Consider the following 20,652-nt stretch of genomic DNA (forward strand, 5'->3'; position numbering starts at 1 on the left):
ACGGTTGCCACAATGTCCCCTCGTTAGCGCCTTCCTTAGCCTCCGCATCTGCACTGTTATTCCACTGAGCCTCCTCAGTCTCTTTCTTATGACCCCTTACCTTTCCCATTTGTACCAGCTGTTCTCTCTGCTGTGCTAAATTCCAAAGGTAAGACAATTTCTTGGCATGGGCAACAGGCTTGTTACCTGCTGATCTCATTTCTCTTTTTGCCACTGGGACATCCAGTCTACTATAGCTCTTAGTACCCACTCAGAATCTGTGAAAAGACCTACTTTTAAAAAATCGATCAGGTACCCTGATCTAAATGTGCCACCAAGCCAGCAGGATCTTGTGCTGATACTGCGAAAACAGGGGTGTCCAGCCTCCCTATGCTATTTTCTTGGCAGGCAGGGGAGCTGTAGGTGCAGCTTTTTCGTGGTATGCCAGCCTTTGAAGCAGTTCTGCAGTGGGTGGCCTGTCAGTTTGGTCCCTGTTCTCATACTTCAACAATAGTTTCCAAACTAAACTCTTCAATGAGTCAGGGGTTCTCCACTGTCTCCTACTAAAATGTCTACCTTCATTGTCCTCTTTATCTCGCTTCCCCCCATTCTGTCTACCTTGCTGGCTGCCAAGGGGTGCAGAACACCCACTAATTTTCCCCTATGGGTGATCCAGCCCCGGAGCACACATGGAGTCGGCACCTATGGTCTGTGTTAACATAATGACAGGTTTCAGAGTAACAGCCGTGTTAGTCTGTATTCGCAAAAAAGAAAAGGAGGACTTGTGGCACCCTAGAGACTAACCAATTTATTTGAGCATAAGCTTTCGTGAGCTACAGCTCACTACAGCTCACTTCACCGATGAAGTGAGCTGTAGCTCACGAAAGCTTATGCTCAAATAAATTGGTTAGTTGCTAAGGTGCCACAAGTCCTCCTTTTCTTTTTGTGTTAACATAGTAACTCTCAGCACATCAGCCTCCACTCTTAGACTAGCCAATTCCTTGTCCCTTGCTACCTTGTCTTCCTCTAGCTTCTGTAATTTTAAACCATACTTCTTTTCTCTCGCTATTTCTTTCTCCTGTAATTCCTGCATCCTTATCCTCAGACTACTTACTTCTTTATTTAATACTGCAGCTACCATTTGCAAACCTGTCTGGAGCTCTTGAAAAGATTCTTTTTCTCTCAGGCTTAACTCACTGATCCCATTGCTTCCATAGTTGATATGCATCAGGACGGATAAAAGCACCACACTTCGAAGGACTGTCTCCATATTTTAAAACAAAATCCTTTAGCTCTTTTCCTAATACCATGTCTTTAATAGTACTTAATTCTACTTTCTTTGCTGTCATTCTGATATTTTTACACACGTAGCCAGGTAATAATACCAGAGTCTTAAGTTTCCTGAGTGGACTATAGCAGAAACATAGTTTATGCCCCTAGTTCCTACCCTCTTGCTTGCTTATGGGATTGTCTCTCATAGTTCTGCACCTCCCCGACCTATGCTGTAACAACAACAGATAAAAGTTTCACAGGACTCCTCAGTCATGCATGCCTGGTCCTAATAGGAAGATCCTTATTCACAAGGTCATACATACGGGACTGTGTCAGTGCCTGGTCCTTACAAGACCATCCCCATCCACAAGGCCACGCACATGGGATTATAGTAGCCCCAAGTCTTTATTGAGACAGTCCTTGTCCACAAGGTCATGTGCCACTCTCAATTGTCCCACAAATTTATCTATACCACTAACTGCCTTGTGTTAAACTGACTCTTTCAATCGTCCTTCTTTCCTTAACAACTCCTGGATGGCTCACCAGTTTGTTATTCCGAGAAACTGGTGTTGGGGCACCCTTAAATAACCTGCCTATCGCCCTCTTAATCTATCCTTCCCGCGGTCTGGGTCTCCAAAGTAGTTAGGGAAAAACTTGGCCAACACAGATATAACTTTCTGATAAAATGATTGACACAAGCAGTATTCTTTCCAAAACTAGGCTCCTTTTTATTGGTGAAAATAATAATCCCTTATATACTAATATCTAAAGGCACAAATCCCTTATTAACACAAGTTAAAGAGCATTTAAACTGCAATAGTATACAGTTTAAATGATTCTAAGTGGTTGCGCTCCATTACAGATGGCCAGTCTGCAACAGATCACTCACAGCAATCTTAAAATGTACTTTGAGTTTTACATATATAAAGCAAAATTAACACTCATACATCCTCACGCACACACATATTAATACTACACTGTATTGTGCTATACTAGAATTGTAACTAACAGACTCACCTTATCTGCTGATTTTGCTGTGTTGACTCTGCTGCTGGTTTTTCAGGTTGCTTCACTCCATTTGGCTCCACCCTTTCAGGTCACCTCTCTGCTCGATCTTTTCATTCACTCCACTCCTAACTGTTTGAATAGTCTTAACCATTTGCCTTTTATACTGTCCTGTCAGCTATCAGATCTTTAGGGTGCATATTTATTGCTAGTTGTTTATCACTGAGTTATTCTGCACCTTTTCGGCTTTCTACCAATTCTATTCCACACTTCCCTCCCCCCGCTGAACTTTCGACCTTTTGGCCTACTTTCAGCAGTGAAGTACCATGTGAACTGCAGCTTCTAATGGTGGAGTGACTTTTGCCTATTCAAAATGGAAGCTAGGGACACAAAATGAAGTCTGGGGAATCTTTGCGGTATCACCTCTGACGCAATAACTCCTGGCTGAGCTAGACTGGGGCTTTGAAAAAGAGACACCCCATCTCCACTGACAGACTCCCAGTGATGGAAAATCCACCCCCTCATAGGGAAGCTGTTCCAATGGTGAAGTCCCCTCTCTGAGAAACACTGGCCCCTTGTTCCCAGCATGAATTTTTCTCCCTTCAGCTCCCATCCTGTGGATTTTGCTCTGCCTTTGTCTGGGAATTAAACAGCCTTCTGCTCTCAGCAATTCCCTCCTCATTTAGGTGCTTACAGACCATGTCACCTCTTAACCTTCTCTTCACTAAATAGATCATGCTCCTCCACTCTCTCACTATACAGCAGATTTTCCAGACCTCAAATCATTCTTGTGGTTCTTTTGAACCATTAACAGTTTGTCACCATCCCGTTTACCTGCCAGTCAACTGCTCATTCAACACCCATACTCTGTGACCCCCAAAAGGCCCCCTTCTCCTAATGCTGCACCCTCTGCCCTTCCTGGTGCATTTGCATTTGGATGGACATACCAACACTTTAGTGAGAACCAAGTTATGGACAAAGTCTCCCCAGCACTGACAAGCAAACCATTTATTAAGCAGTGTATGGGAAAGGCAGCCCGCCCTGGACAGTACATTTGGAGGGTGGGATGCACTCCCTATTGTTCTCCTGCTGGGGGTGCGAACAGGGGGTCACACAACAGGGAGGTGTTAAGTCCGTAGGTTGTCATTGCCTTGGCACACTGTTACTCTTTATCCACAGAGCATTCGGTGCTGCATGGGTGCAGAGGAAGCTCCCTCCACCCACCATGGTGGGAGAGAGGCAAGGGGTGGGGGACGTGCCAGAACATCATGCTTACTGCAGAAGGCCTGCTGGATCAGATTCAAGAGGGGAGCCGAGGCATTCAGGTCACGAATCCCAGGGGACGGAGTTAAGAGCCATAAGGTGCCTCAGAGAACACGCCCCATCCTCAGGAGCAAGGACTTCTGCTCCTGAGAGGGCCGCCAGACTGCACCCAGTGCTGGCACCTAGAGAACTGCACCTGTTACTAATGGCCTGACAGCCATGGGGATGGTTCAACCTGGGAAGAAATCTCAAATTAAGCCCGATCTTGGGCTGAGCCCTAAACCACGTGGAGTTCAGGGGTCCAATCCCAGGGCAGGATGAGGCAGAGTCCTGAACTGGTTGCCCCAGGGCCTCCTGATCCAATGGACTAGGCCAAGTTGTGAACCACACACAGGTTGCCGTCCATACGAGAGGATCTCAGGCTGTCAACCGTTGCCCTCCATATGGGCTGATCTTAGGCCAGGACTAGGTCAAGCTGGGAACGACATGCCTGGTCACCATCTATCTGGGCGGATTTCCATCTGCTACCCCCCTGCACTGGCCCCTACTCGATGTTGTCGTAAACCCGGATCACCTCCTGGCAGTCGCCCAGCGTGGCCAGCAGCTGGGATGCCCGCTCCATCTCCTCATCTGACAGCCGCACCCTGGCATTGGGGATGAACTCCAGGGCAGTGGAGAGCGACTGTAGCCCCCGTGAGTCCAGCTTCTCCCGCACCCGGTGCAGAGATGGCACCTCACACACAAACTGAGGGGAGAGGACAGGACAGGGGCTGTGAGGGGCTGCAAACCTGCCCGCTGGCCCCCTGGGCTGCAGCATAGGTGCCCGCTGAACAGACCATGCCACCCCCACGGGGCTTGATTTGTAGAGCCTGCCTCTTCAGACCAGGCTGTTGCCAGTTCAATGCCTGGTGCTGGCCACCATCTAACTCGCCGTCTGACCCACATTCACCCTGTCCCTGCACTGCGGCTCCAGGGGATTTAACCCGCCCACCCGAGGAATAACGGCAGCAAAGGGGGGCCCATGCAGTCACTCCGGTGGGACAGGGCGTACAGGACGAGCCCCTAGGTGTATGCTAGAGCAGCCTTGGGGCAGCTCTCACTCATACACAGGCCCCCTGGGGAAGCAGGGAATGGGACAGAGGGCAGCATGCGATGCCCATGCCAGCCAGGGAAGACCCTGGGGAGGGCAGGTTTACAACCTCCTTATGCTCCCATAGCATTCTCGAGGGTAAATGCAAAGCATACCCTCCCAATGCCTCCCACGGATCCCGTGTATAATACGCCTGAGCCAGAGCCACGCCAGCCAGACCCCCACATCTCTCCCCTCCCCTGGGCCGGAGCAATGCCAGATCCCCACGATTCCTCCCCTTCCCCGGCCATATCAGCAGCAACCAGACCCTCATGTATCTCCCCTGTCACCTGGGCTGGATCAGAACCAGCCAGATCCCCACATATCTCCACACCTGTCCCCCGAGGCAGATTAGCACCAGGTGGGCCCCGATTGGTGCCTGAGCAATTACAACAGCCGCTGCCCCCCACTGGCTGATGGTATCTCCCACTCCGGAGTCCCACGTTCTCCCAGCAATCTGCCCTGCAGCAGTGGGAGGGCCCTGTGGCAAGGGCCACAATGGACTTGCCACTATGACAGGGGCACCCTGGCTAACACACACACACCTTCAGAACTGCTCGCTCCTCCTCCTCATCTTCTTCCCACACGTCCTGGGCCCCGGCCTCGATCGCCAGCTCCAGGGCCTGCTCCAGGGCCACTGGCCTCTGCTGACAGTCCTGCCCACTGACTATGATCACCCCCTTCTTGTCAAAGCTGTGCCGGGCCCCCTCGGACATCTGTGCCCTGCATGGGAACAGGGGGACATCAAGGGACAGGGAGTCACTTCAATACAGCATGAGAGACCATTCCTGGATGCTGGTCCAGGGGGTTCGTGCTTCGCACAGGATAGAGACGAGCGAGGAAAGGCTCAGAGAAGAGCCACAAGAATGAATCACCTGCCTCACAGAGAGAGCTTGAAGGCTCCCAGTGTACTGAATTTATCTCAGAGATGTCAAAGGCCCATTGTGCCCATCCTGCCTAACCCAGGCCAGAGAATCTCCTCCAGCGATTCCTGCCTCCAGCCCAGTAACTCCTGGCTGAGCTAGAGCAGAGCTTTGAGAAAAGACATCTCATCTCCACTGACAGACTCCCTGTGATGGAGAATCCACCTCGTCCCTTGGGGAGCTGTTCCAATGGTTCATTCCCCTCCCTGGTAACCTTGGGCTCCTTGTTCCAGCCTGAATTTGTCTCCCTTCAGCTCCCAGCCAGTGGATCTCGCTCTGCTTTTGTCTGAAGGTTGAAGAACCCTCTGGTCTCAGAAAACCCCTCCCCATGTCGGTGCTTATAGACCAGGATCACATGACAGGTTTCAGAGTAGCAGCCGTGTTAGTCTGTATTCGCAAAAAGAAAAGGAGTACTTGTGGCACCTTAGAGACTAACCAATTTATTTGAGCATGAGCTTTCGTGAGCTACTCATGAAAGCTTATGCTCAAATAAATTGGTTAGTCTCTAAGGTGCCACAAGTACTCCTTTTCTTTTTGCAGGATCACATGACGTCTTAACCTTCTCTGAGATAAACTACATTGATCGAGCTCCTTCAGTCCTTGGCTATGAGGCAGGTTTTCCAGCCCTCAGATTGCTCTTGCAGCTCTTCTCTGAATCCATAACAATGTAAATGGTTTGGGAAGAGGTTTAAGCTACCTCCAATTAAGCCTTTCTTGCACGGATATAAGAGAGTCCACCCAGAGATGTGTTGTGATAAGTGGGCTGGCAAATTTACCCTAATTGTGAGATCAACTGTAAAAAAAATGTAAAAATTCATAAGATGTCACAGTACTCTATATAATCATAGAACTGGAAGGGACCTTGAGAGGTCAGCTAGTCCAGTGCCCTGCACTCAATGCAAGACTAAGTATTACCTAGACCAGCGGTTCTCAAATTTTAGCAACCCAAGAACCCCCATTTTGATTTAAACATTTTCAGGAATCCCCAAGTCCCCACACTCTGCCCACTTCCCTGAGGCCATGCCCCGCCCTGCTCCTTCTTGGAGGCCCTGCCCCTCGCTCATTCCACCCCCAGCTCACTCCACCCGCTCCTTCCGTCGCTCGCTCTCTCCTACCCTCACCTACTTTCACCAGGCTGGGGTAGGGTGTTGGGGTGCACAAGGGAGTTCGGGGTGTGGGCTCTGGGAGGGATTTTGGATGTGGGGTGTGGGCTCTGGGCTGGGGGTACGGGCTCTGTCCGGGAGGCACTTACCTCGGGCGGCTCCCGAAAGCGACCGGCACATCCCTCTGGCAGCGGCTCCTAGGTTGGGGGGCCAGGGGATCTCTGCGAGCTGCCCGTGCCCACAGACACCGCCCCCACAGCTCCCATTGGCCGCAGTTCCCAGCCAATGGGAGCTGCAGAGTTGGCGCTCAGGGCTGGGGCAGTGTGCCGAGACCCCTTGGCCCCCCCAGGGGCCACAGGGACTTGCCAGCAGCATCCAGGAGTGATGTGGAGCCAGGGCATGTAGGAAGCCTGCCTTAGCCCCACTGCACCCCCGGATCTTTAGCGTGCAGGAGGTGCTGGGACGAAGGGGGAGGAGTTTTGGGAGGGACGGGGAGAAGTTGATCAGCGGGGCCTGCGGACACCCAGGGGTACCCTCGGGGACCCCTGTTTGAGAAACGCTGATCTAGACCATACCTGACAGGTGTTTATCTAACCTGCTCTTAAAAATCTCCAATGATGCAGATTCCACAACATTCCCAGGTAATTTATTCCAGTGGTTTACCACCCTGACAGTTACGAAGTTTTTCCTAATATCCAACCTAAACTGCCCTTGCTGCAATTTATGCCCGTTGTTTCTTATCCTTGTGACATTATCTGATTAAAATATGATCAGGTATATTATTGTTGCTACCACGGTTATACAATTGCAATAAATCTTATACAAGTATGTCATGTAAGGGGTCAAAGGAAAGGTTATGGTTTGCTGACTATGATTACCCTATTTGTATGCATGTATCGTTTTAGTACCTGAAGTTATGAATATTGACTATGTACCTGTATTTCAAATGTGTTCGCTCCTGTGGTAACACCCACAAGGTATTTACATCCAGTCTAGCCAGCACATTGTGAATGGAGTATTCAAGTTGATGACCCATCAACAAATACAATGGGCCATAGCAGAAGCTTATCCCCACCTGATGGACTTTCCAGCCAGAATATTGCTCATGGCCCCTGCTATGACTCATTGAAGCATGCAAGGGCATATGACTAGATCAGTGGTTCTTGAACTTTTGTACCGGTGACCCCTTTCACACAGCAAGCCTCTGAGTGTGACTCCCCTTATAAATTAAAAACACTTTTTATATATATTTAACACCATTATAAATGCTAGAGGCAAAGCAGGATTTGGGGTGGAGGCTGAAGCTTGTGACCCCCCCATGTAATAACCTCGCGACCTCCTGAGGGGTCCCGACCCCCAGTTTGAGAACCCCTGGACTAGATCATGTGGTGCTGAACTCCATCTCGGCCTGTACTTTTAAACAGATTGTGCTGAGGGCTTTGCTTGGAACAATGGGTTTCCCTCCATAGGGCAGAAGCTATAAAAGGCCCTGGAAACATCTCAATTTTGCCTCTTTCCTGCTGTGATCTCTGGACTATGCACTTATACTAATGGGAGCATCCAAAGGACTGAGGACCTTCCAATCATTTGGAAGCAACCAGAGACTTAACAGGCCAACGGTTTATTTCAAGCCTGACACAAGAACTTTGCAACATGTGTATGTATTTGATTCCTTTAACCAATTTTAACTCTCACCTTTTTCTTTTCTCTTATAAATAAACCTTTAGATAGTAGATACTAAAGGATTGGTAAGAGTGTGATTATTGGGTAAAATCTGAGTTATATATTGACCTGGGTATGTGGCTCCTTCTTTGGGCTCAGAATAATCCTTTGGTTGATAAAATTGGTTTTAAATAACCACTCCTCATTAAGTCGAGCGTCTGGGTGTTGAAAAAAGGACTGGAATGCCTAAGGAGGCTGCAGTTCTGACTTCTCGTTAGCCAGTGTGGTGAGACAGAAGTTTAACTTTCAGAGTAACAGCCGTGTTAGTCTGTATTCGCAAAAAGAAAAGGAGTACTTGTGGCACCTTAGAGACTAACCAATTTATGTGAGCATGAGCTTTCGTGAGCTACAGCTCACTTCATCGGATGCATACCGTGGAAACTGCAGCAGACTTTATATACACACAGAGAATATGAAACAATACCTCCTCCCAGCCCACTGTCCTGCTGGTAATAGCTTATCTAAAGTGATCATCAGGTTGGGCCATTTCCAGCACAAATCCAGGTTTTCTCACCCTCCACCCCCCACACACAAATTCACTCTCCTGCTGGTGATAGCCCATCCAAAGTGACAACTCTTTACACAATGTGCATGATAATCAAGTTGGGCCATTTCCTGCACAAATCCAGGTTCTCTCTCCAGGGCTGGGAGGAGGTATTGTTTCATATTCTCTGTGTGTATATAAAGTCTGCTGCAGTTTCCACGGTATGCATCCGATGAAGTGAGCTGTAGCTCACGAAAGCTCATGCTCAAATAAATTGGTTAGTCTCTAAGGTGCCACAAGTACTCTTTTTCTTTTTAAGTTTAACTTTGTTGCTGGTTTGGTTTATCTTATGGAAGAATAACCACAAGTTTTGGAGTAATTCAGCTCTATTTCTCAGCAGTTTGTCCTGAATTTGGTATTCTCAGTTATGACCCACTGAGGCACGGTGATAGTCCTGTCCTCAGAGAACAATTTTTCTCCCTTCTCCTTGTGACAACCTGTTACATACTTGAAAACTGTTATGACCTCTCTCTGTTTTCTCTTCTGCAGACTAAACAAACCCAGTTTTTTCAGTCTTCCCTCATTGGTCACGTTTTCTAGATCTTTAATCATTTTTGTCACTCTTCTCTGGACTTTCTCCAATTTGTCCACATCCTTCCTGAAATGTGGCGCCCAGAACTGGACACAATACTCCAGTTGAAGCCTAATCAGCACCGGAGTAGAGTGGAAGAATTACTTCTCGTGTCTTGCTTACAACACTCCTGCTAATACATCCCAGAACAATGTCCCCTTTTTTTGCAGCAGTCACAGAATCAAAGAAGATTAGGGTTGGAAGAGACCTCAGGAGGTCATATAGTCCAATCCCCTCCTCAAATCAGTGCCAACACCAACTAAATCATCCCAGCCAGGGCTTTTTCAAGCCAGGACTTAAAAACTTCTAAGGAAGGAGATTCCACTACCTCCCTAGGTAACCCATTCCAGTGCTTCACCACCCCCCTAGTGAAATAGTGTTTCCTAATATCCAACCTAGACCTCCCTCACTGCAACTTGAGACCATTGCTCCTTGTTCTGTTATCTGCAATCACTGAGAACAGCCAAGCTCCATTCTCTCTGGAACCCTCTTTCAGGTAGTTGAAGGCTGCTATCAAATCCACCCTCACTCATCTGCAGACTAAACGAGCCGAGTTCCCTCAGCCTCTCCTCATAAGTCATGTGCCCCGACCCCTAATCATTTTCATTTCCCTCCGCTGGACTCTCTCCAATTTGTCCACATCCTTTCTGTAGTGGGGGGGCCCAAAACTGGACGCAATACTCCAGATGTGGCCTCACCAGTGCCAAATAGAGGGGAATAATCACTTCCCTCGATCTGCTGGCAATGCTCCTACTAATGCAGCCCAATATGCCGTTAGCCTTCTTGGCAACAAGGGCACATTGTTGACTCATATCCAGCTGTCTGTCCGCTGTAATCCCCAGGTCCTTTTCTGCAGAACTGCTGCTTGCCAGTCAGTCCCCAGCCTGTAGCAGTGGATGGGATTCTTCCATCCTAAGGACTCTGCACTTGTCCTTGTTGAACATCATCAGATTTCTTTTGGCCCAATCCTCCAATTTGTCTAGGTCACTCTGAACCCTATCCCTACCCTCCAGCATATCTACCTCTCCCCCCAGCCGTGTTACACTGTTGACTCATATTTAGCTTGTGGTCCACTCTGACCCCCCCAGATCCCTTCCTGCAGTACTCTTTCCTAGGCAGTCATTTCCCATTTTGTATGTGTGCAACTGATTGTTCCTTCCTAAATGGAGTACTTTGCATTTGTCCTTATTGAATTTCATCCTATTTACTTCAGACCATTTCTCCAGTAGGTCCAGATCATTTTGAATATTAATCCTACCCTCCAAAGCACTTGCAACCCCTCTCAGCTTGGTATCATCTGCAAACTTTATAAGTGTACTCTTCTATGCCATTATTTAAATCATTGATGAAGATATGGAACAGAACCAAACTCAGAAGTTATCCCTGTAGAACCCTCCCTTGATATGCCCTTCCAGATTGACTATGAACCAGTGATAACTACTCTGGGAACAGTTTTCCAACCAGTTATGCACTCACCTAGCTCCATCTAGGTGGTATTTCCCTAGTTTGTTTATGAAAAGGTCATCGAAGACAGTATCAAAATCCTTACTAAAGTCAAGATATACCACATCTACCGCTCCCCCACTATCCACATGGCTTGTTACCCTGTCAGAGAAAGCTATTAAGTTGGTTTGACATGATCTGTTCTTGACAAATCCATGCTGACTGTTATTTATCACCTTCTTATCTTCTAGGTGTTTGCAAACTGATTGCTTAATTCGTTTTTCTATTATCTCTCCAGGTACTGAAGTTAAGGTGACTGGTCTGTAATTCCCTGGGTTTTCCTTATTTCCCTTTTTATAGATTGGCACTATATTTGCCCTAATAACAAATGCTGATGGGAAAAGGTATGAAAGAGAAAGAAAGAATGAAGTAGTTTAAAACAAAAAAGTCAGACTAGTATAACTCAAGGGCTATATTAAAATCATCCTTGCTAAACACCAAAGATGTGCAACTAGAAATTAATGAACCAAAATTGGTGAATCGGAAATTAGGCCTAATTGCTGAACAGGATAACAAGGGGCCGGGCTATTCCACACATCAGTACATTCTGGGGTCCTTAAAGCAATTTAGGGGAAAATATGGGAAGAACAGATGGAGACTATTGGACCCAGACCCCTTTCATCCTAATCCTCGGGGATGTCCTGACCAGACCAGGCCAAAGATAGGGATTCAGATGACATCACCACCCCTACCAGCTCGACCTGAATCCCAGGTTATGTCTACACTGCAATTGGACAACTGCGTCTGGCCCGTGCCAGTTGACTCGGGCTCGCGCTAAGGGGCTGTTTAATTGCCGTGTAGACATCCGAGCCCGAGCTCTGGGACCTTCCCCCCTCATGGGGTCCCGGAACTCGGACTCCAGCCTGAGCCTGAATGTCTACACCACAGTTAAACAGCCTCTTAGCCCAAGCCGGCTCGTGTGTCTCTTTGCAGTGCAGACAAAGCCCCAAACATGAGATAAAATGCGATCAGACTTTAGCAGCAGCAGTAACAGCTTCAGCTCATCTCAACTAACTTATCTTTTAGCACAAAGACCAGTAATCACCATCTTTGTGACCATCTAAGAGACTAGAGAAACCCTTGTTTGACGTCTAAAGACTCTCTCCAACTAGAAGGGAAGCTGTTAAAATGAAAGCCTTACTCACTACTTTACATCTCAAAGGTTTTAACTGTTTTGCCTTCTTTTCTGAATCTTTAACAAAAGGATTTTTAGTGGAGTATTTGCTGTGCGGCTAAGCAGCATAAGCTCTCTGTATATCAAACCCCGAACCTTGTTTAACACTTTTTTGTGTTGGACAGTGATGTTGTTAGGTTAACACCTTTGGCCCCTTTATTCCATCTAAATTAATGCCACAGATGTGCACCAGTTTAATTAAACCCATTTAAATTAACCCGGTGCACCTGTTCTAGTTAACCAGTGGTAACATTTTCCAAACAACCTACATGACTTAGGAACCTGAATCCCATTGATTTGCTAAGACTTGGGCTCCTAAAGGCCAAAAGTCACTTTTGAAAATGGGACTATGGCTCCTAAATCACTTAGGTGCTTTTGATAATTCAACCCAAGGCCTTGCTTATTACAACCTCATGTACAGACCAGCCCTGATCCCCATGTAGACTGTATGTTCCATGTCTCCCACTTGTGGCCAGGCTGCAGAGAGCATTAGCTAACTATTGCCCTTGAACTCATGCATTGTGTTTATCTCAACCACGAGACAATCATGTTTTAAGACCCAGAAGCGTCGGATTTGGTCATTGCATGGAGCACGGGAAGGGCCTTTGTGCAATGAAATGCAGGACTGTCGGGCTCGGCAGGGAAGGACTGACCCATTGCGGCTCAGGATGAGCCGGATATCCTGGTAGGCTCGCTTTGCATTGTTCGTCAGCACCTCAATGAGCAGCGCAGATCCCCCAGGGCCTCTGGCTTCGTAGAGCAGGTACGAGGAGCTCTTCCCTTTGTCCTGCAGCGAGAAGGGGCAGATTCAGCTCTGCAGCTGGGCTTATGTCTTGGGAGGTGTTAGGGGGCTTTCCCTTCACACATACCCCACCCCCAGTCCTTGCCATGCAGACAGAAAGCAGAAGACTGGAAGTCCAAAGTGCAGGCAATCTGTGTTCTCCGCGCAGCCAGCAACGTGTGTTCAGGTGCCCCTCCCCTCCCATTGCTCTGTCCTGCAGCTGCTCCCGAGACCCTCCTGCTGCCTATGCAGACTAGGGGTGGAGGGAGGAGGATACTGATGTCAGGGTGTCCCCCTCCCCCAGTACTCCATCTCCACAGAGCAGAGGGGACAGCCTGGCTCAGGACTCAGAGCTGCTGCAGTCTGAGGTCTGAATGGTGAGTGTCTGGGCACCTTTCTTAAAGAGACAGTGCACGGTTCCTGAGATTTCCCCAGCAGCCAGCTCACAGTCTCAGTCTCTCTCTCTCTCTCTCTCACACACACACACACACACACACACTCTCTCTCTCTCTCCCTCTCCCCCTGTAGCCCATCTCCACAGAGCAGGGGAGGCGAAACAGGGCTCAGGACAGAGCAGGAGAGCTTTCAGTGAGTGTCTTAAAGAGACAGTGCATGGCTTTCTCCAGCAGCCAGCATACACCCAGAGTCTGTCACACACACACAGCATCTGTGTGTGTGTGTGTGTGTCTCTCTCTCTCATACACACGCACAGTCTCATTCACACTCACCTCCCAACACATACTTGTATTATTGTTGTTGGTACTTCTTGGTACTTCCCGCAATTCGCATATATTCTCTGTAATTTTATTCTTTCAAAGTGTGTTATTTTAGTGTTTTGAGTGGTCTATGCATTTAATAATTTTTATTTCTCTCTTACATTTAAATTTAATTCTTTGAGTAGTGAGTTCTAAAATGCCTAACCAGTCCAGGCTGGAGTAATTAGCCCTGGTAACTGTTAAAAATATATATATATAATATCTAGGGTTTTTGTTTCCACTGGTGGTGCACATCCGCACATACCTCGGTGCACATAACAAAATTTATTCCGCACATGGATGGAAAAAATTAGAGGGAACATTGCAGGCAATGCATTGTTTATTGGGGTTAGTTTCAAGCAAGCATATCCATGGCTCTGATGCCACAGATCCTTTACCTGTATCCCCGTTCCCTATTCCCACCTCCTTAGCAGGCCCAAATATATCGATAGTGCACACCCCTGGTCCTACCCCTTACAATGTATGGTCATGTTCCTTTTCAGAGGGTCGTGAGTCTAGGGTCATGGTATCACCTCTTTTGTATCCCATGGGAGGGATAAGGAGTGGTGTTGTGTTCTGGCCAACGCCAGGCCTTTCTTTGGCCTTCAGTGTTTCTTATGTCTCCCCTCAATCCCCTCTTGCCCCTCCTAACTGGTTGCTTGAACTTGGCTTGAGAGAAGTGCCAGGCAAACCAGGATATGCTCGTATGTTATACTCCTCACCATACCCAATAACCCTTTTAACTCTCTTTCTTCTCATTATACTAACAAGCCCATCTGGCTGGGTAGAAGTAACACACAGTGTCTTTGTTCACAATTATTAGTAAGGATATAAGAACATCAGAAGTCAAGCCCAAAATTCTGCCCCAGGCTAACAAACAGGCCCATATACTAACAGGAAGGCCTGGGGTTAAACAATAAAGGCCAAGTCTCCATCCAACAGCAGGCCCCAGATATACGTTACTGGTGGCTCCTGCACTACCCAGGAATGGCTCCTGCTTCCTCTCTGGACACACATACATGAGGGACACAACCGCAAACTGGAGCCATAGAAACACTCTGAATTTTTATGGTATGGAGTGGAGCACCGGTCAGACCTGGAAACTGGGGTAAAGGAGGGGGCCCTCTGGAGCAATAGATTGTAGGCTTTGCCATATGGGAACACCACCAAGATCATAGAATCCTAGAAGATTAGGGTTGGAAGAGACCTCAGGAGGTCATCTAGTCCAACCCCCTGCTCACAGCAGGACCAACCCCAACTAAATCATCCCAGCCAGGGCTTTGTCAAGGATGGGCAAAAACCTCCAAGGATGGAGATTCCACCACCTCCCTAGGTAACCCATTCCAGTGCTTCACCACCCTCCTAGTGAAATAGTGTTTCCTAATATCCAATCTACACCTCCCCCACTGCAACTTGAGACCATTGCTCCTTGTTCTGTCATCCGCCACCACTGAGAACAGCCAAGCTCCATCCTCTTTGGAACCCCCCTTTAGGTAACTGAAGGCTGCTATCAAATCCCACCTCATTCTTCTCTTCTGCAGACTAAATAACCCCGGTTCCCTCAGCCTCTCCTCATAAGTCATGTGCCCCAGACCCCTAATCATTTTCGTTTCCCTACGCTGGACTCTCCAATTTGTCCACATCCTTTCTGTAGTGGGGGGGGGGCCCAAAACTGGACGCAATACTCCAGATGTGGCCTCACCAGTGCCAAATAGAGGGGAATAATCACTTCCCTCGATCTGCTGGCAATGCTCCTACTAATGCAGCCCATTATGCCGTTAGCCTTCTTGGCAACAAGGGCACATTGTTGACTCATATCCAGCTTCCTGTCCACTGTAATCCCCAGGTCCTTTTCTGCAGAACTGCTGCTTAGCCACTCTGCCTGTAGCAGCGCATGGGATTCTTCCATCCTAAGTGCAGGACTCTGCACTTGTCCTTGTTGAACATCACCAGATTTCTTTTAGCCCAATCCTCCAATTTGTCTAGGTCACTCTGGACCCTATCCCTACCCTCCAGCATATCTACCCCTACCCCCGGCTTAGTGTCATCTGTGAACTTGCTGAGGGCGCAGTCCACCCCATCATCCAGATCATTAATGAAGATGTTGAACAAAACTGGCCCCAGGACAGACCCCCTGGGGCACTCTGCTTGATACCGGCTGCCAACTAGATGTCGAGCCGTTGATCACTACTCATTGAGCCCGACGATCTAGGCCCATCTAGCCCAGTCTCCTATCACTGACAGCACCCAGAGCCTAGACTTCAGCCCAAACCCAAATGTCTACGTGGCAATTTTATAGCCTTGCAGCCCAAGCCCCATGAGCTCAAGTCAGCTGACTGAGCCCAGCCACATATTTCATTGCTGTGTAGACATACCCATGGCAGTGGCCCCTCTAATTTTTCCCACCAGCGTGCGGAATGAAGTTTGTTACGGGCACCAAAATGGAGGTGATGTGTGACGCATCATCTTCATATTGGTGCACGTAACAAAATCCATGTGGTGGGAGTGGGGCTGAGGGGTTCTTGTGGGAGGGGGCTGAGGGCTGGGGCAGAGGGTTGGGGTGCAGGGGTGTGAGGGCTCTGGCTGGTGGTGCAGGCTCTCGGGTGGGGCCAGGGATGAGGGGCTCAGGGCTGGGACAGAGGGTTGGGTGCAGGGGGTGAGGGCTCTGGCTGGGGGTGCAGGCTCTGGGGTGGAGCTGAGGAGTTTGGGGTACAGGAGGGTGCTCCAGGGCTACTGCGGGGAGAGAGGACTCCCCCCGCCCCCAGTGCTCTCTCCCCACAGCAACACCTGGGCGAGGCCAGGGGGAGAGGCGCCTCTCCCTGCCGTGGGAGCTCTGGGGCTGGAGGATAGGCATCCCTCCCCCGGCCCCAACAGGGCCGGGTCAGGCCACGCCTGGGCCCGATCTGGCTGCAGCTGGGTCTGTGCCACCCTGCCTGCGCCTGATCCGGCTTCAGCTGGGTCTGTGCCGCCCCGCCCGCACCTGGGCCTGATCCGGCTGCAGCCGGGTCAGGGCCGCAGGGTGAATTGGGGCTGGGGAAGGGGCACCCCTCCTCCTGTAGGTCCCCAGGCTGCTTCCCTCAGCGCCTGCGCGGCACTAAATAGACTGCTGCATGGCTGCACAGCTTACGGGGAACTTAGACTCATGGTGAACGAGGCTGGACGCAGCCCAGACACACCATGACTAAGAGCGTAGCCCTGGCCCACTGGGCACGGCAGAGACATCTCGGAACTGAGATTTGGTCCCCATTGTGCCGGGCGCTGTTCTGACACATGGTGACTGAGAAAAAGTCCCCGTCAGACCGGGCGTGCACAGATACACGGCGACCAAGATCAGGTCCCCCATCGCAACAAGTGCTGCACAGATACACCAAGTAGTTGACAGCCCCTGCCTCAAAGAACGTATAATCTAAATAGACAGGACGCAGGGTGCAGAAAATGGGCACCACAGACTATTCCTGTGCAATAGTACTTGAGTTTTCACTAAATCTTTCACAATTATTTTTGCTATTCTTTTTCCCGCCCTCTGAAAGAAGCCCCCCCCGACACATTTTTTGAACCAGGACATTTTCAAAAATGAATTTACAAGAGAAGAAGATTAGATGCACATTCCCCTCAGCCCCCAGAAAAACATAACAGTACTGTGTGACCAAACTAACCAATCAAAAGGTACTGGTAGCAATACCGGGGCAGGGTGGGGGATTTTTCCATTTGCTCTAGTTCATTTTGCAGTCTTCACCCCTGTGCATGTGTGTGTGTTTTGCAACTGGGTGACTTTTGATTGGGCAAATACGAATGGGTTTATTAGCTCAGACCCTATTTGCAAATGGGAAAACTGAGGCACAGACAAACCAAAGCCACATTTATTACATGTTCGCTGTTGGGCTGTCCTGGGTCTATGACAGATATGTTTCAACCCTAACTCTAGGGCTGAATAGACTCAGGGGGAAATGGAGGCAGGCCACTTATTTTTGGGCCCAAACAGGGTTGGGGCCCCAATTTGAGAGGGCATGAAGGAGTACGACTTCCAGAGACTGGGACCTCGGCAGTTCCTGAGAACCAAGTCCCTTTATACAATCCCAAGATGGGGCAGCTTGAAGTCAAGGATGCTCTTGAGCTAACTGAAGGTTAGGATAGAGAAAGGAGATTGAGAGCATCTGCTCTCCCCACCCTATAACCACAGATGGTCAAAACACTGGTAGCAAAACAGTCTTCCATTAGAAAAGGTAATTTTGTTAGAATCTAAACATTTCACAGGAGCTTGTAAATTTCAATGAAATTTGATGTGAAAATGAATCACTTCAATTTTCTCAGTTCAAGAATACAAAAAATGTGTTTTGCTAAGGTAACACTTCATTTTGACTGTATTGTTCCAGTTCATTCCAATTTTACATTATATTATGTTAATTTCAACGTAGGTTTAATATTTTGTATTAAATTACAAGGTTATGGCATTAGTGAAAGGAAATAATTCAGTGTGTCTGAACTTTCTTTCCACTAAACATTTTAAAATCTAAATTTTCTAATCTGATTCAGAATGAAAACAAATTTAGAAGTGTCAGAATTTCCTGTGGGATGGACATTCCTTTTCCCAATCATCTCTATTCGTAACACAAGGATGAGAGGATGTTCAGCAAAATAAAAGGTGGGAAATTCAAAGCTGATCATAGAAAATACTTTTTCACACAATGGGTGATTATCCTGTGGAACTCACTGCCACATGATGTCACAGGGGGCAAGAACTTAGCAAGATTCAAAGAGGGACTGTATATTTCTATGAACCATAAGAACATCCAGTCTTGGAATAATTAATGTAAACAACTTCTGGCAGGGATATTAAACCTCCTGCTTCAGGGCTTGAGCTGACTGTAACTATTACAGACCAAACTGAGACCTAACTTATCTCCACATCTGCTACTGCAGAATTCTTACACCTGCCTCTGCAGCCTCTGGTGCTGGAAACAGGATACTGGAGTGGACACACCTCTGCTCTGATCCCGTCTGGCAATTCGCTATGACCCAAGTGATCTTCCCAAGGTCAGAGGGAACAAGTGGCAGAGCTAGGAATAGAAACCACAAGTCCTGTAGCCCAGCCCAGGACCATAGCCAAAAGCCCAGCCTCACTCTCTCATTCAAGGCTCGCAATGCCCCTTTGCATAGCCTGGCCTGGCCCAGAGAATACAGAAAGGCTGCAGCCCATGAGCCGGGCTGGCAGGACCCGGCTACATACCCCTCCCTTGATAGCCGCCTCAATGGATGCTTTGGGCATGCTCTTGCTCCGGCACTGCTCGATGATGTTGGCCAGGTTGGTGTTGAGATCAGGGTTGGGTCCCCCCTCTGCAACAGGAGAGAAAGGGGGCATCACAAGGGAAACATGGCTGGGATCCCATTCCAGGGCAGTCCTGACTCCCCGCCCCCACTGCTATAACCCACCAGCCTCCACTCCTCTCCAAGAGCCAGGGATAGAATCCAGGTGTCCTGACTCTGAGACCCCCCTGCTCTAACCCACTATCCCCCGTCCAGAGCTGGGGATGGGACCCAGGAGTCCTGAGGTCCCTGGTGACCCTCCCTGCCCCAAACCACCTGTCCCAAGGCCCCTCCTCTCTTCAGACACCGTTAGCTGTTACCTCCGGCTGCCTGAACCACAGGGACTGGACTGCCCCCCTCTTATGTGAAACAGCTGCTAGAGTGGAGCACAGACCCAGCCACCTTAGGGGAGGTGCTGTGGGACAAAGGAAAGATCGAGTGGAGAAAGGATGAGAAGGGGAGACACTACCCCTCAGACCAGCATCCTCTGCTCCAGCAGCCAGGGAGGTTGCTGGCTTCGGGCTAACAGAGGTTAGGGGGTGTGGGAGTTAGGGTCGTGCTAGTGGTCAAGGCTGGGCTGGCAGGGCTCTGTAGCCACAGCCTCTGGCGAAGGCTGGGCCCCATCAAGTGCCGGGAGGCCAGGAAGTCTCTGTAATGCCCCCTCTGGCTGCAGCGGGGCCTGTGGGGCACGGGGAAGCTGGCAGGGCTCCGTAGCGCTCCCTCTGGCTGGGGCTGGGTCACGCACAGGAACGGTCTCTCCCGCTCGGTACCTTTCACAGCGAAGCGCAGCAGCATGGTGAGTTTCTGGAAGAGCCGGCTGCGCTCGGCGTCCCGCGGGCCCTTGATGTGCTTCACCTTGGACCATTTGTTGTGGCCGGCGGGGGTGGCACCTGTGGTGTGCAGGGCCCGGCACGATGAGCGGGGGGCAGGGGCAGCCAGCCTGGGCGCCAGCACCGAGGCCAGAACACGGCATCTGTATGGGGCAGCTGCCCTCCCCATGGCGCTGGGCAGGGACATGGGTGTGAGCTCCTGAAACGCACACAGACAGCTGGGTGGGACCTCTTGTCACACACACACACACAACACACACACACTGCTCAGCCCCCCTGAAGCACACATACACACTACAGGCAAGTGTGAGCTCCTGTCACGCTCACCCATACACTGGCCTCCTCTAACACACACACACACACACACATTACACAGCAGCCGGGGGTGCGAGCCGCTGTAACACACACACACACACACCGTCACACAGCCCGACCCGTCTCTTTCCGTGACACTCCCACGCTGCACAGCCGGGCCTGGGCCCTCTTGTACCTACTAGTCCCCGCTCCCCGCCCAGAGCCGGGAGAGAACCCAGGAGTCCGGGCTCCCCAGGGCGCAGCGGGGCTCCCCAGGGCGCAGCGGGGCCCCGCGCACAGCCCAGGGGCGGGGACCGGGCTGCCCTGCAAGGGGCTCCTACCGCCCGGGGACCGGGTGCCGCGAGCGCTCCAGCGGCCGGACCCGGGACCCAGGCATCCGGCGGGGCTCTGGGCCGGAAGGTCGCTGCGCTGGGGCCTCCCCGGGCTGCTGGAGCTGGCGGCGCAGGCGCGGGGCCCTTGAGCCGGGGGGCGGGGAGCGC

The 20,652-nt window shown here is 49.9% G+C and overlaps 1 protein-coding gene across 4 annotated transcripts; it reads right to left on the reverse strand.

The window, feature by feature from the left end:
- Positions 1–3,246: 3,246 nt before the first annotated feature.
- TACO1 (translational activator of cytochrome c oxidase I) lies at positions 3,247–20,635 on the reverse strand. 4 transcript variants are annotated; one of them, XM_073350491.2, is made up of 6 exons: positions 20,494–20,635; positions 19,799–20,057; positions 18,952–19,058; positions 12,842–12,975; positions 5,194–5,371; positions 3,247–4,264 (listed from the first exon to the last, which is right to left on the reverse strand). In XM_073350491.2, the coding sequence occupies exons 2-6, from the start codon at positions 20,043–20,045 to the stop codon at positions 4,064–4,066; spliced, it is 867 nt and encodes a 288-aa protein (XP_073206592.1). In that variant the 5' UTR covers positions 20,046–20,057; positions 20,494–20,635; the 3' UTR covers positions 3,247–4,063. The 4 variants fall into 4 exon arrangements, with proteins under 4 accessions (XP_073206592.1, XP_078709592.1, XP_073206589.1 ...); XM_078853466.1 differs by having other exon boundaries at positions 20,353–20,635; XM_073350488.2 differs by having other exon boundaries at positions 20,349–20,635.
- Positions 20,636–20,652: the final 17 nt, after the last annotated feature.

The sequence above is a fragment of the Lepidochelys kempii genome, chromosome 6 (genome assembly GCF_965140285.1).
Source record: "Lepidochelys kempii isolate rLepKem1 chromosome 6, rLepKem1.hap1, whole genome shotgun sequence".
NCBI lineage: Eukaryota > Metazoa > Chordata > Testudines > Cheloniidae > Lepidochelys > Lepidochelys kempii.